Consider the following 15,701-nt stretch of genomic DNA (forward strand, 5'->3'; position numbering starts at 1 on the left):
GGGTCAGAGGAAGGGCAAGCTGAAGTGCTCTGGGTCTAGGAAAGGGGGGGAAAATTCACAAATTAAACAACATGAGGAGGTAATAATTCCCAGAGCACTGGGGGAAAAGCTGCAATTCTGAATTTTTAGACATAAATTCTCACTGATAGTTCTGAGAAATCTTGTAGGCTGTAGTGAACTTTGGGTGGAAAGCCCTTACTCAGGCATCATGCTGCAAACACACACAATTGAAAGAGTTGAATGCTTTATGTATTTACCCACATTTTGGAGGTTGCAGGCAAATACCAGTCAAAGCCTCCAAAGAGCCAGTTAGCATTCCCTTTGAAACCTGTTGGTTGTAATGGCAGGCGAACGTTAGAAAATCATTTAGCTTGTTAATAATGGAGTAATTTTAAGGTATTTTTCCCCCTTTAAGCAAGATACGGTGCCCCAATCATCATTTCTAATATTTTGAGAGAGAATGAAATGATTCTTTATCTGCCTAGTAATTTGTAACAAAAAAAACACATTTAATCAATGAAGAAAAAAAACCCCACATCTTTTTCTCAGTATTATGGAAAACAAGATTTTTATCATCATCATATCCTGGAAGGCTCCAGAAGCTGAATGTCCTTGCTTTCCCAGTGGCCTTCACCTTTTGCTCCTAGCACGACAGATTTTATGGCTAATTTCCGGCAATTTATCCTGGCAGTTTGAGGAGGAATTCCTTTGGGAATAATATGCATAATTTGCATAAATCATTCTGATAGCATGCATATCAGCATGTAGCTCCTGTCTAGGGCTGCATCTCTCACTTTGTAATCAAAACTGACTATTTTTCCACCAGCATGTATGGGTGCTATAATATGTGACTTGATTCCTTCTTATCATCAGTGTGAAAAATAGCCTAAAATAGTTTCATTTGCACACGATAATGCCTTTATGACTGTATTTATGTTTGGCAACATAAAATAAACCCTCTGTAAGTGTGCAGCAAGGCACTATAACCCCTGCACCCAAAGGTTAGTTTACTAAAGACTGTAGCTTCGTATCACAGATACAGCTGAAAAGCATAATAACAACCGTTCTTTCACTAAAAATTAAATCTGGTACAGCATGCATAGCAAATAAAGTGGCCTTGGATGCTTTCTCGCAGGAGGTTTTTCCTTAAGCGTGCATTTGTCTAAAGAAATGAGGCTGCGGTCAGCTTTGTGTGGCCAGCGCTGTGATTCAATGTGACGTACAGTGAGTCTGTGCATATTCTTTTGGACTGCCTTCGTTACTATAATCAGGCAGAGTCAAATCGGCTTGTTGGTGACGAAGCCAGAAAAGAACTCTGGTTCCAGAATATGGCCTCTACTGCGGATAGCCACAAGGCACCTGACACGATAGATTTCAAATGGCAGCACTCTGGCAACAAAACTTTACATGGTACAAAGAAAAGGTCCAGGCTCTACTCCTATGTTGTCTTCAACCTTAGCTTATAACACCATTTTAGTCTATAATCTGAAAATGGTAGCTGACATATGTAGCAACACCATTCACCCAAGAAATCCAATAAGGAGAAAAATAAGAAGAGCAAAATAATTATAGGACTGCTGCTGTGAAGTAGCAGGTTCACATTTAACAACATGAGCAACACGGTCACATCCTATTGGCTGACATTCTCCCAGGAAACATGGCAGTCTGTGCCCATTGCAGTATCACAAATGACAATTGGGCAAGCATATCTTATGCAGAAGTTAATCACAATAATGGAGCACAAAGTGTAGCTTAGCGGTCAGATCATAAGTGACAAATCTGTTTTACCTTCCAGTACCAGTTATGAGTGGAAGGCGAGCTTGGCTCTAGCTCTGAGCGATCATGCCGATAATCATTAGATGACAAAAGTAATGAGTCACATTATGATCAACAAAGGAGAATGGAGCTTATATGGGTTTGCAGGCTAACATTAAAAAAATAGCCACTCAGCTTTCTACAAACACTGTGTGAAGGCTGGAGCTATACATTGAGGAGAATGACAACTGCACAATAAAACTGCAGCCTCTACTTGCAGTTGTCATAGTTCAGCAGACACCAGCCATTGCTACTGACAGACCAGCTGGGTAGCTTGGGAGGCCTTCCATTCTGCACCATGAGGTACAGTAAATTATCCAGCACGGTAGAGCAACATCTGTTTCTGTGCTAGTGCCGAACAAACAAGGCAATTTAAAGCATACCAAGGGATAACCAAGCAGCAAATGAACATGACCCTCATTTTTTCCCCTTTCTTACACACACGAGATGCTGAACTTCATTGTACGAGCACTACATAAAGGAGAAGCCAGGCTGTTATTTGATAAGGTGTTAGAGGGATTTTACGTATTTTCTATACAGAGAGAGAGAGATCTCATAGTATTGTTATTCTTAGAATCCTCCCACTTCTGTCTTCATTTCTCTTATACCAAAGCTAGCACTCAGCTTTCAATTCATTCTAGATTTTTTTTAAAACTGTTTCAATATACTTATAAATATTCAGTCTTTAAACCTAATTTGCTATACTTAGTTCACATGCCTTCAAGCATTTGTCTTCCAATTTCCACTGAATAAATGCGTACTAATGAGAAATAGAGCAAGCTGCTGAGGCAAAGCTGGGTGACTTGAGCCTGGCCTGCCACCAGCTTGTGATAGGCAGGCAAATTGAGTTAAAATGAAAAGTCTTGTCAGCTGAAATACAACATGGTAGCCAAACAGCAAGCTGTCAATCATCCAGCCAAAACAAGGGACTGCAGGTAATAAAAGGTCATTGTGAATGATTAGTGCATTTGGCTTTCATATGCAAGTTAATTTTAATTAAACATGATCTCTATCTGTAAATGTTTTATAAAACTTATTGTGCATAAAGGACTGTTAATTTTATACTAACATTTAACTGGTAAGAGGTCCCTATAATTATTAAAGTGTATTGTAGAAAAATAGCTATTGAAAATGCAAATATTTTTGGTGATAATTTACTCTATGTACCACCATGTGCCAGCACAAACAATATCTGAAACAAGCAGATTTGTGGCTTACTAAGATCTGAGCAGTAGTGACCAGCACATATGAAGCAATAATTTTATTTTTTCCATTCAAACCTACATTTTTGTTTGTGTTTATCACCAACACTATGGCCTTTTTTCTTGTACTATGTTACTTTTAGGTTTTCTACCTTGTCATGCAGTTTTTTTTTTAACAGTGTTTCTTTAGAAGCAAATATCTGGAATTCAGTGATGCCCTGAGGCAAGAATGCTTCACAATATGAATGAATACAAACATTATAAAATGTACTAAATAAGGAGGGTTTGAATTAAATGTGTGTTAAATGCATTTTTGCTTTACCCTTTGCATTTCAGTTATAGCCATAAAAACTGACAGACCATTCTCGTGTATCGTTTACTATCTTAAAGCTCCATTGCGAGTCATAATGACTAATAATGTATGTTACTGTGCTCATGCAAATAAGCACATACTGGATCCTGGAGAAGTCTTAGGTAGACAAAAAGGGATAATGTGATGTTCCAGAAATCTCTGGAAAAAAAATAAATCCGGCCGGCCCATCATATGGTAACATTACCCAGTTTTTAATTGGCCAGGACACTTAAACTTACAATTCAGAAGCAATACTGTTCCACAGACTAGGCTATTTTGACCATAAATATGTTGTTGTTTTTGGGACAAGTTGCAGTAATTCTTGTTCTCCAAACTTTAAGAAAACAAAGTAGGCTTTCTTGCAGTTTTGGTATTTGAGGAACCAGAACATTTAAAATGGGAACATCATAATTCCAAAATGCCATTATAAACCCTCCTGGTCTGTCTTACTCATTTGGAACAGAGAGACAAATTCCCGTCTCTGGCTTACATATGAGATGGAAAAGCTCCGATGTTCTCAGGTAGTCTGATTAAAGTATTCTAAGTCTACAGAACAAGTTTTATCCTGTGCTTCTTTTGTATACAATTTGGCTATAAAAGTCAAACTCCTCCCATACATATTAGCCTAGTGTCCCTTTCATTAAAACGGGAATTTAATACACATAGTTGTAGTGGATATTTTTCCCTGCTATAATTTGGTGGAATTATAACTAAAGTGCTAAAGAACTGAAATCTAGCTTCTGTTCATATCTCATTCAGTTGAATGTGATAATAAAAATTAACAAAAATGTTGTGCGGATAGGGTCAGGTGCTTTCCTCACAACATGTGAATCAAACATTACTCAAGGACTTTAAAATTTCAAGGAACATTAGTTTGGATGATATATTTAATGTTTTAAACTGTTCACATCACTCCATTTTGCACCAGATGGTTTTGGTGAGGTACTCACATTTGTTTGATTCTTAATGGCACTGGACGCAAATCATGAAATAGCAACTTCACAAAACCCCAATGTTACTAAATACTGTATAATTTTTAAAAGGCTAAGCAAAATGCAATATGGATATACATTTTAAACTCAAGAAAAGGATACCAGGTTCAACATGATTATCATTCCATTTTCCTTTATCTTCTCTTACTAGTTATTTTTTTGCAGCATACCACCCAGTCTTCCCCTCCAAATAAACTAGCCATGCTCCCATTCATGCTTCTAACTTCTTTGTCTAGTAACTTTTTCTATTTGCCTGCTAATCTTGGTGTGATGCATTACATCACTGGACAGTCAAATATTTTGTGGCTATTGACTTAGAATAATCCTGCCCACCTTTTGTACATCAAAATGGTTTCTCCCCATTCCATAATTCTTCAACCCAAGCATCCAGTGACTCTGGAACCACATTCTAGGCCCATCTTTGTATTATAGCTGCCTTAGATCTGTGCCCAAAGTTGAGAATACAAGTGCAGTTTTATTTTTGTTCTATAATAATCAGCTCAGACTTTAAAAACATGAATATGATGCTTGTGATATATGGCATATACTGATGGTCCTGGAAAACAAAGGTCTTTCTTTGCATACAAAACAAGCAAATCATGGGCATCCACAATGTGCATTTTCCCCAAACTACCCTGCCAATGAAATCCAATATTAGCTTTTCAGAAGAGTGGAAAGGCAATTTAGGCTCTGATCTAGTAAAGCTTTTATGCACATGCTCAGTTTTAAGCAGAAAAGCAGCTCCATTAACTTCAATGGAATCTCAGTCTCTACAGTCTTATTCAGTTGTTGTCCATTCTGTGGATTCTGCCAACCCGTGTCAATGGAGATTTGTATTTCTAGAGAGGGGGGTAGATATTTCTTAGATGCATGAATTAGATGTCTTAACTACCATCTGTGCCTCTGGAAATCTCCCCTCTTAGGATTTGTGATGCAGTTACTTGTGTTCTAGGACATGAATACCAAGCATCAAATGATATTAGGAAAGGCCAGTCCAGCTACTGGAAATAAAACTCCGTCTCTACTAACTTGTGTCACATTTGAGTCAGTGAGATAGAAGTGAAAGATATTGTCATCTCTTACTTATCTGCCAGAAGTCTCATAAGCATAAATGAAGCCTTGAAATGCTAAGACAAAGAAAAACTGGTGCCTGTTTGTAAAGCACTGCCCATTGAATGTAGTTAGCTGTCACATACCTGTGTCTGATTTAAAAACAGCTCCCGTTGTAAAGTCTAAAAGACTAAAATTATTTTTGGAAATTAACAAATTACGCTTGGTGCACACACTGATTTTCCTGCCAGCTTGCATTTTGGAAAAGGGTCTTCCTTTGTAATTCGGTACAGAAGTATTTGAAATGCATTAACACTTAGGCAGATGCTCAGAATCAAACAACTTAATAGGCATAAACTTTTTTTCAAATAATTGCAAAGCTTCGATTTAGCCTTTTGCATACCTTGCATAGTTAATTACCTGGGCTCTAATGTTTACATGCAATGAGTGTATCTACAGCTATAAACTACATAATTTATAATTGATGTAAATGGGTGTTATTATGTCAATTAAGCAGCTGTGTCCTCCACCTTCTCAGTAAACAGAAATGAGTGATAAACTGAGTTTGCAGAGAGATACCCTCTTTTCTTCATAAGAGATAAAAATAAATTACCTAGGTAGACCAGGTTGTCCAATTGTTCTCTGGTGAGGTGGATGTTATATCCAGGCCCTTTCTTTTGACCTGTTGACTGCAGCAAATGGTCAATTTCGTCACGCACCACTGCAAGAGCTTCTGGGTGCCGCAGAAGATAATACATGGCCCAGAATGTAGCTGGAATTGTGTTTGCCACAGAGGCCCACAAGAAGGTAAAATGATGTGCTGGGAGAAAATAAGTGAAAAGGAAGATTAATAGCGTTTATTACACTGATTAGATTTGCAGTGTGCTAATTAAAAGATGTTAGGACACAGACCCAGCCAAGGATCAGTGAATGCTAATGAGGACCAATAGGCTTCTGAAGTCTAATTTTCTGCTTAATGAGAAGAGTTTGAAATGTAATGTGGGGGGGGGGAGTAAATGCAGCTCAGTTATAATCTTTCTCATTATCACCATTAAGTATCTTGTTTTACCACCTCAGCAAAAAAAAAATCAATTATCATAGAGGGTTGTTTCAGAGTAAAACATTTTATCATTAGCCAATTAGAAAGAACATAAAAAAAAATTCAAGGTCGCCATTTTGCCTTTTTATTTCAAAGGTCTATAGTAAATTATTTTATTTCAGACAAGCCATCTTTCATAAGTTTCCTACCTGCTTTGTCATAAACTGTGAGCAGCTCATATTTCTCAAATAGATCTTTTCTGGCTTGGATCACTTCAGACCCTCCCAGCCATTTTGTCATATTCTGATATGAAAAATGATGTATAAGCTCCTTCCGAACCTTCTTGGTAGCTCCTAGCAACTCAACTGGTATGCCTAAAGCTAAATAGGGAAAGTTGGCATCAAACTTTGTAAATTTGTCTCTGATTTCACTAATAACTTTGTGGCCATCTGCAGCAGGAACTCTTCCATATAGTGTTATAAAACTGGCTTCAAACATTACAGAGCAGCAGAACTTGTACATTTTTTCTGCTTCCCAATCTGTTGCTTGCGAGCATTTCCTTTCAAATATTTGTTGGAGATTTTTCATCATGTCTTCTGAAAGTGTGTCCAAAGACTTCCCTTGTAGGTATTGGTACATTCTATGCAGGTTTTCATTCAGTTCTGGGAATTTTGTACTCAATATAGATGGGACGTCAAAAGTTCTGGATATCATTTTATCTGCAAATTCTTGAAATCCAAGTTGCTTGCTATTTCGGATAATATAAACAAATTGGAATGGGTCCATGAAAAAGGTATAGTATCTACCTGGAGAGAAGAGATAAAACCCCCCCCAAGTATGTTTTTTAACACTTTTGAAAAACAGTCACTAAAAAAATCAAATTCAACATTAACTTCAGAGAATATTTCTTTTCCCTAAGGCTTGAATTTAACTTCAGAGAATATTTCTTTTCCCTAAGTCACATTGCAAGCCCTTAAAATTATTTGTAAAAGAAAAAAGGGAGAAATTACAATATGTATTTAGTTAGAAAAAATCAGTAATTAATTTTTGTGGAGGATGAAGATTTCACCTGCATGTGTTTTTATTGTACTCCTAAAGCCAGAACAGGGCTGTTCAAGTGCAGACTGATCTATTACTTTGACAAAAATGAAGGGTGATATATACATATAAATAGGGCACTCTGGAATCATAAGAAACATTTACTAAACTGGTTTAACTTAGGAAAATGCAATATGGCTTAACATAATACTTTTAAAACTATACATCTCTTAAGGGCAAAAAGGAACAAGTAAATCATTCTATATAAATGGAGAATACTTTCAGAAAGACTGCAGTGGGGAATATGCTCACTTATCAGCCAAAGAAACCAAAGGGCCCAAGTGATTAGTTCTAAAAATGAAAGCTTTTGTTCTGCAATGAGTTCTGCATACATTCCCAGATCACCCTGAAGTCCTTGGGGTTTACATAGGAACAGAGGCCACGTGTCTTGAGTCTCATCCTAGGAGCAAAACCTCAGATGTTTTCCATAACTCAAAGAAAAAACATGGTACCTAAAATACCTTTTAATTATATTGTGTTCTTCTATACTGCCTTTTCATATAACAGGCTGAAGCAGCTTTATTATAATATCAATACATTTCCCATGTGGTTTATTTAAAAAAATATATCTTGAAGGGCAATGTGGTATCATGTTAAAACAAAGGGGTATCTCCACATGTGTGCCAGATGTGTGGTCCCTGGGACAGTGCTGACTTTTGCTGTGCTAACTATTGTGGTGCCATCAGCCACTGTTGCAGCAGCAGCTGTTTTTGTTCCCCCCAAGGGGCTGGGGGGGAGCAGGAGAAGGGTAGTCAGGCAGAGGGTGCCATACATATGTGCACGTTCACCCATGCACAAGGCTGTCAGGCATCTTGGAGAGCAGCTCCCATAGGTAAGTCTGATGGTGGGGGGAGGGAGGAAGGGAGGGAATTGGGTAGGGCTGGGACTGGGGCTGCTGCCCAGCTGGGATGCATGGGGCTTGGGGCCCACAGTTGGAATGATGGCCACCTAAATCAGAAAAAAGGTAATGTTTGCAACTAGTCAGAGTTTCCTATCAGCTAACTTCCCATCAGCATATGGGTTTTTGTGGGTTGCCCCAATATTCCTACGCACAGGTGATGGGGGGTGGAGAGCACGAGGGAGTGTGGTGATGTGATCGTATCTGACTTCAATTCCTCCTCCCCTCTTGCCATCTACCCATAGGAGCTGAGGGTCTGATTTTGCCAGAGCCATGCCTGCTGTGTACTGCCAGGCTCTGAGGCCAAGGGCCCAATCCTGACTGCCCTCTCCCCTCTTTCCAAAATCCTACTTTGGTTGTTGTCCCAATGCACTGTATAGGGAGCCTAGTCATTTAACTGCTTTCTTTGGATCAACCTCCTTGTGTCTGAAACTCAACTGTTATGTACACCTGAGCCTAAGTTGGATGCACAAGATGCCTTTCTAGATTTCAGCATACCCTCCTTCTTTACATACTTAACTGAAGGAGACAATATTGAACCACTGATAATAATACTGGAAAAAAACAGATACCTAGCAGTGTTATTTTTGCATTATTGTGTTATATGTTTTTAAGATAAGTTTGCTAACATCTTAACCTCTAAAGTTTTTATTAGCTACTAAAGGTGTGCAAAACAGGCTGTATTCAATTCGGATTTGGATTCAGCCCAGATCGGGGACAGTGATTTGATTTATTGATTCTGATCACTGTCCTGATTTGATTCAGCTGAATCCAAAGCTGAAGATTCAATGCTGATTCAGAGAATCAGGGATTTGGCCATTGACATAGCTTGAAATGATTTTTTTACATACCTTGAGGTACCAGGTACAGCTCATGAATGCTGCGATGCTGGGGTGGATGGAGTGTCTCACAGGAGGGCAGGGCTCATCCCCCACCCCCCTGCGTGCTCAGTGGCAAACCCAGAAGTGGACCTGAAGTACTTCGGGTCCACTTCCGGGTCCACCGCCAAGCATGCAGGGGGAACCCCATGCCCCTCCTGACATAGTGATCGTCCATGGGGGGGCCCCAGGTGCCCCCCCCAGACCCAGGAGGCATCAGTTGCTGAGCCGGCAGGGGGGCGCATGTGGCCCTCAGTGTGCTCCTGGAAGTGCTTCTGGTCCACTTCTGGGTCTGCTGCTGAGCATGCTCAGGACCCCCCCGCGCTCCTGTGGGATGCTCCATCACCCCCACAACTCAGCATTCATGAGCCGCCTGGTACCTTGAGATATGTAGAATAAACATTTAAAGCTATGTCTATGGCTAAATCTTCAAATCTTTCCAAATTTCTCTGAATTGATTCAGAGGATTCTGACTCAATTCAAAGAAGTTAAAGGGTCTCCTGATTGGATTCGGAATCGGAGATTCGGCCACTGAATCAAGCCGAATTTTGGCTGAATTGAATCAGTGACTGATGCGTTGCACAGCCCTATTAGCTGCCAGTGAAGAAAATATGTGGGTAAATGGCTAATCATTCATTGGTGAGCTAAGAAGTCATTAACAGTATAGGTTTCTAATTCATAAATTGTGGGGGCACTCATTAGGAAAAAAATAGTACCATTAAAATGTAAAATATTCTAACTATAAAACAAGAACAAAGGAACAAAGCTTGCAGCAGCTGAGGCCTAATTCTGCCCTGTTTAATGCTTGGAACATCCTTCAACAGACATAATTTGGCCCTCTGACTGATGCTCTGAGCCCTGTGCTAAAGGTGTTAACAAGTATTATTAGTTACCACATACTGATAGCTGAGAGAGCATAATTATTTCCCATTATGACAGTAAATACATATATCTCTGCACAGTAAACATGGATACATGGACCACTTTTATTGGCCCCAATAATTATAACTGGCATATTTTTCCCTGATTACATCCAATGCAATCCCACTGAAAAGAATGAGGTTGCACAAGGCATACATCAATACAGAATTTGTTCCAATGTCTTTCTCAATGGTATCTTGAGTGTTTCAAGGTACTTCTAGTATGCTTTAATGTAAAATAATTTAGAGGAGGAGTTGAACCCAGGTATTCTTATTCCCAGTTATTATTCTGACTGCTAGAATGAGGTCTGCCTTGTAGAGTGCAGCACATAAAATGCATTTTCAGTGCCTGTCTCTTCAAAATCCTTCCACATCTATGTTAAAGACCTAGAAGTGATGCCCCTTTGCACTCTATCCACTCCATCCTCAAGGTACTTTATCACAAGGTTCTCATCCTTGTGATGAAAGGCTGGAAATAAAGCCCTTTGGAGTGATTTTTAATAAGTAGATTTGGAATGCTATTAACCCTGAAGATGTTAACTGGCTTTCCAACTTTGAGTTTACAGGGTAAACAATTTAAGTTAAGATTTTTTAATTAATATTAATTTAAACCATCTGTCCACCATCTGCTTATTTCAGATGCAAAATATGAGTTTCTTTGTGATCTTTAATCAGACATTTAGCAAAACACTTATCAATTCCTATATTTTTAAATAAGCAAAATGGTTTTAAGCAAATGATTCCTTCAGCAAACAAAACTATTTTAATAAATAGTCTTATATCAGTACTCACTGTTAGCATAATTGCAAAGTTCTGAAAGAAAATGATTAGTTTAGAATTTTCTTTGACAGTGTCACAGATCATCAACTCTGTTAGTCTTATATGTTTCCAATTGATTTAAAAAAATGTCCAGATAAAAAATAAATGTCAAGAGAAAATTTATTTTGCAAACTCAAATTCAGTTTCCAAACTACATCATAGGCAAGTCAACAATTTATAGAAACACATTAAATAAAGTGTCTCAGTTGCTCTGTTTTTGCAGTTTTAACAAGGAAGGATTAACCTGTAAATAGGGAAAGCAAAGTATGCTGGTTTGTGAAAATTGTGCATATTATTTAAGTACTTCCAACAGAGAACACGAAACCAACTATAGAACCCAAGTACTCTAATATTTTAGATCTCTTTCCTTAGCAAAAACTGAAATCTAGCATCGCTAGCTGCAGTTACAAATGACTGAAGTGTGACTTGTTAGTGGATCTTTCAGTGATTTCAGTCCTACTTGTACATTGAACTACATGGCTACACAAGTTTACCAAAGTGTTGTGTACTGTAACATATTGTCAATTATGATTTTGCATTACATGGTGAAATCATGTCACAATATTTCCTCTACCAACATGTAAGCCTCAGTAGTCTTACAATCTAAAAGCAATCACATAGAAAAAAAATCCTTTGATTTCAATTATGTTTTGTAAACAGAGGGATCATACTTAAGTGTTTCCTTTAAGTAATTTCATTCCCTCTGTTCAGCTCACTTCTATAGACCACTGTGTACTGGTGGAAACAAGCACTGACATATGCAGGCCTTTCCTATGTTTTTCAAGTTGTTATTTAACATCTTAAGTATGTGTAATTCCAAAAATGCTGTCTCACTTTAGTTATCCTTAGGTATTCAGGATCCTTAGGTATTCAGGTGTCTTTAAAGGAACAGTTCAAAACCTTGGGACTCACTGGAACATTTATTTGATTAGCTTGAGAAGCTAATTGCCAAATCTGGCAAAAAGTACAACATATGCTATAAGCTCTCTAGATCAGCAAGTTTTTAAGATTAGAATAATTTACATAAAAAGTTGCTATTCTGGGACAGTTTAATGAAATCCTTAGTTCTTCAGCAATGTTGGTGGACACTACAATTCCTTTTTCAGAAACATTTGAAAAGACATGAGCAGAGAGTAAAAGCATGCTAAATCTCCCTATAGTCTAAGAAGACAAGTCAACTGTTCTGTTGAATAGCATAGAAACTAATCAAAATAGCTAAATTTTTCTTTATTCCTACAAAAAATTTTCAGATTGATTTAGTTTTTTACATATCTATGTATGGACAAAACTGTACTACTTTTTTCATTCTTTCAGCTTTTATTCTAGCCACTGCTGCAAATGTCTATGATATCACCATGGCTAATACAATCTTCTCTAAATAAAAGATTGCTGTAAAAGATATGAAAATTACCAGTGGTTGGTGAATATTGAAGTCAATATTTGTATGATGGTAAGAAATATCTCTAATAATGTACTCTAGTTGTTTTAATGATAATTACAACAGGCAAGAACTTCATGTGATATATCATGAATGTATGTTATTACAATAATATTTGCAGTGGGCCGTAATGTCAAAAGGAGCTGAATTAAATTACTTTTTAGTTGAAAAAAGGGAGTTTTAGTGGCATTTATGTAGAGCATTACTTTTAAAAAAAAAGTTTACTATGAGTGCTTTATAAAGACTACATGTGCTTAGCATAAAGTCTGTAAGATGCAGACAATTTTTTTAAAAAAGAGCTAGAATAGTCATAAACATTCTGCTACAGTACCCAGTATCATTTCTAATAATGTATTGGAAAAGGTATACCATGTCTTATGAGAAACAGTGACAAAGACTTTCCAAGGTTCTTAAAGTTTTTACCTAGCTGTCTAGCTGTTCTTTATCCTTATCTAGTGAAAAGGTTGGGTTTGGAAGCACTATAATATAGAAACAACTCTCCCTCACTCTTTTTTTTTTTTAAGACTATCGCATTTACGTAATCGTCCTCTTATTAGGAAGATTTTGCTGAACTGTTGACAATGATGTACAGTAGTGCTTCGCTGGTATGACGTTTGGGGAAAACGATTCTGCTGCACCACCACACAAAACCAATTAGAGAACTATTTTCTGCGACAGGTCAGGAATTTACATTGTTTCTCATAGAAAGATGTGCTTTTTAATTTCTTTATTAAGATGACATCCATGTCCCTTGAGACTTTTCGGTATGACAATCATTTGCTCATCACATGGGAAAGTACAATCAGCGAAATCGCATTACCGGTACGGGGCAATGCCAGAAACTCCAAGCATCGTTCCACATTTTCCAAATGAACTAGTTTTAGAACCAATAATTAGAACAATATATATTGATAGAATTTTTTGACAGGACCTTTAGTCACACACCAGGGGGAGAGAGTAATGATAGCATGTATACAACAGGGGATGTTCTGTTTGCTGCACATACACACATCATCTTTGTCAAATCACTAAGATATCATGGAATTCTGTGCATATCTTGGTATCTGAAACATGAGGTACCAACTAAGCTTTTTTAAGCCGAGGATGTGCTACTCTTTCTCCTTACTGAACTCTCTGTATTTAATGGTCTTGATACTGCATTACAAAAGGTAAGGTTACCATAATAGCATGGGTATGACATCAATTCACAAAACCTAGGATTTCCCAGAGTAAGAATGAAATAATGTTCATAACCCATTACTTCGCTATTTTAAGATCATACTGGATTAATCACTGAAGGCTTACTTAAATACACTGGAATGAAAAGATAAGCAACATTTTATCTTTGATCCATCACATTGAAATAGGATTTGTTAATTTAAATCACATTCACAGATTACTTTAATAAGAAAATTAAATCAATAAACCTTTTCTTATAAGTACAACTTATATAAGGAAAGAGCGACAAATGCTCCACTGACATGCTGCAGGTTTTTAAATACAACTATACCCAACTTCATGAGAGTATTATTTCAGATTGTGTTCTTTTGAGTTACTAATATTAATTTACATTCAAAATAAGCTGCTGTTGTGTGGCTTGTGAAAGTTTATCAATAATAATACAGATTTTTACCAAAAGTAGCTTCTGCGCATGTGCTATAGTCACTTGTTAGATGAAAAACCTATAATTCCTTTTAGTTTCAAAATTATAAAAGGAATGAATAAAATTATATAACTAATAGCTTGTAAACCTGTACTACTAAAGAGTTAAGCAATTTTTGTTGCAGGGAGAAAAAATTAAAATAAGTACCCAGTTTGCATTCTGATAACTTTAAACTGGATGAAAAATGTGGCTTTTGTTTAACATAATAACTATATAAAATAAAATGCTTCTTTTCTGTGGAACAGACTTCCTTAGATTCATATTTTGATCTGAGACTCCCAAAAAATATGGGAATAGTGGAAAAAATGAGAGAGCATTCATTCTAAATGTAGTAACTGATGCAACTGTAAAACTGATCATTTGAACCAGGATTTCAGTAGTTAGAGATGTAAAGGCCTATTAAATAGCCCCATCTTGCATTCGTGTAAATCAAAGTTTTAAAATGAAAACTGAGACTTTTAGTGGATGCAAGTCAATGCAGTATCTATATAATGTCTTGAAGTTATATTGGATTTAATTATAATGCCATTTTCAGTATATAAAATAATTGTGGTGGATTAGGAAGCAGGAAGTTTTGAAGTTCCAGTCCTGATCATATGAATGACTTCAGGTGGCTCTTCCTTCATTCAGTTCCTGTTAATTCTCTTGAAAAAAATAGGTAACAATATATTCTATACTTTTTTAGTGTTTTCTTTATCTGAGCTAATATTTTTCTCTCACGATGATATTAGTTTATACTTTTTTAGGGAAAACAATCCATATTATATCTATCCCATAGATAGATAGATAGATAGATAGATAGATAGATAGATAGCTTGGCAGAACTTATGTGTATATTATTGACAGACAGCTTATACCTATACTCACCCCTAAACTTACTTACAGTTATTATGGTTCATATCTTTTGCATATATTAGAAACAACATTCTGATAGCCAAGTCATTTTCATTTGTAAGTGCTGTACTAAACATTGTGATCAAAACAAATATAGAGAAACATTTAAATTGATAAAAATACATTTTCCAATCTTTAATTTCATTGATAGAAATTTCAGAGAAATAATAAAATGCTTCTCACCAGCAAGGTGTATAGTGAAAACATTTCCAAATTTTTGTTGCTGAGACAACAAGAAGGTTGAAGGATCTTTCATAAAACTCAAAGCCTTTCCAAGGAAAGGTATCCAACCATTTATTAATGGAGGTTCCCCAGCTTTCCTGCAAAAAAAAAGAAGAAATAATCGGGGGTTAATCTGGGCATGATAACAATTTATGTTATACATATATACCAGATTATATTTAAACCTACTATATATCATTCTCTCTTCTAAAGTACTGAGAAGAAAGTTCTTCATATATGTTGTCAGGTTAAATCTAATCACACCTCTGTGCAAAAAAAGGTTCAGTATAATGATTATAAAAAATGAGAGACAGAAATTGAGGTGCTTTTGTTAATAACCCAGTATCTTTTAGTCAGTATCCTAAAGTGATATAAGATCAAGTGAAATCTGCATTTTACAGAAAATCCTGATGCATATAGT

The 15,701-nt window shown here is 36.7% G+C and overlaps 1 protein-coding gene across 2 annotated transcripts in view; it reads right to left on the bottom strand.

Annotated features, from left to right (window-relative positions):
• LOC109304921 (25-hydroxycholesterol 7-alpha-hydroxylase) overlaps positions 1-15,701 on the bottom strand; it is a 204,960-nt gene that overhangs the window by 16,303 nt on the left and 172,956 nt on the right. For both annotated transcript variants that reach the window (XM_019527726.1, XM_019527727.1), the window contains exons 2-4: positions 15,242-15,378; positions 6,660-7,256; positions 6,025-6,231 (exon numbers count right to left, since the gene is read on the bottom strand). In XM_019527726.1, coding sequence (XP_019383271.1) covers positions 6,025-6,231; positions 6,660-7,256; positions 15,242-15,378 — 941 coding nt within the window. The remainder of the gene's footprint in view (positions 1-6,024; positions 6,232-6,659; positions 7,257-15,241; positions 15,379-15,701) is intronic.

This window comes from Gavialis gangeticus, unplaced genomic scaffold (genome assembly GCF_001723915.1).
Source record: "Gavialis gangeticus isolate Ggan-Ray unplaced genomic scaffold, GavGan_comp1, whole genome shotgun sequence".
In the NCBI taxonomy this organism is placed as follows: Eukaryota; Metazoa; Chordata; order Crocodylia; family Gavialidae; genus Gavialis; species Gavialis gangeticus.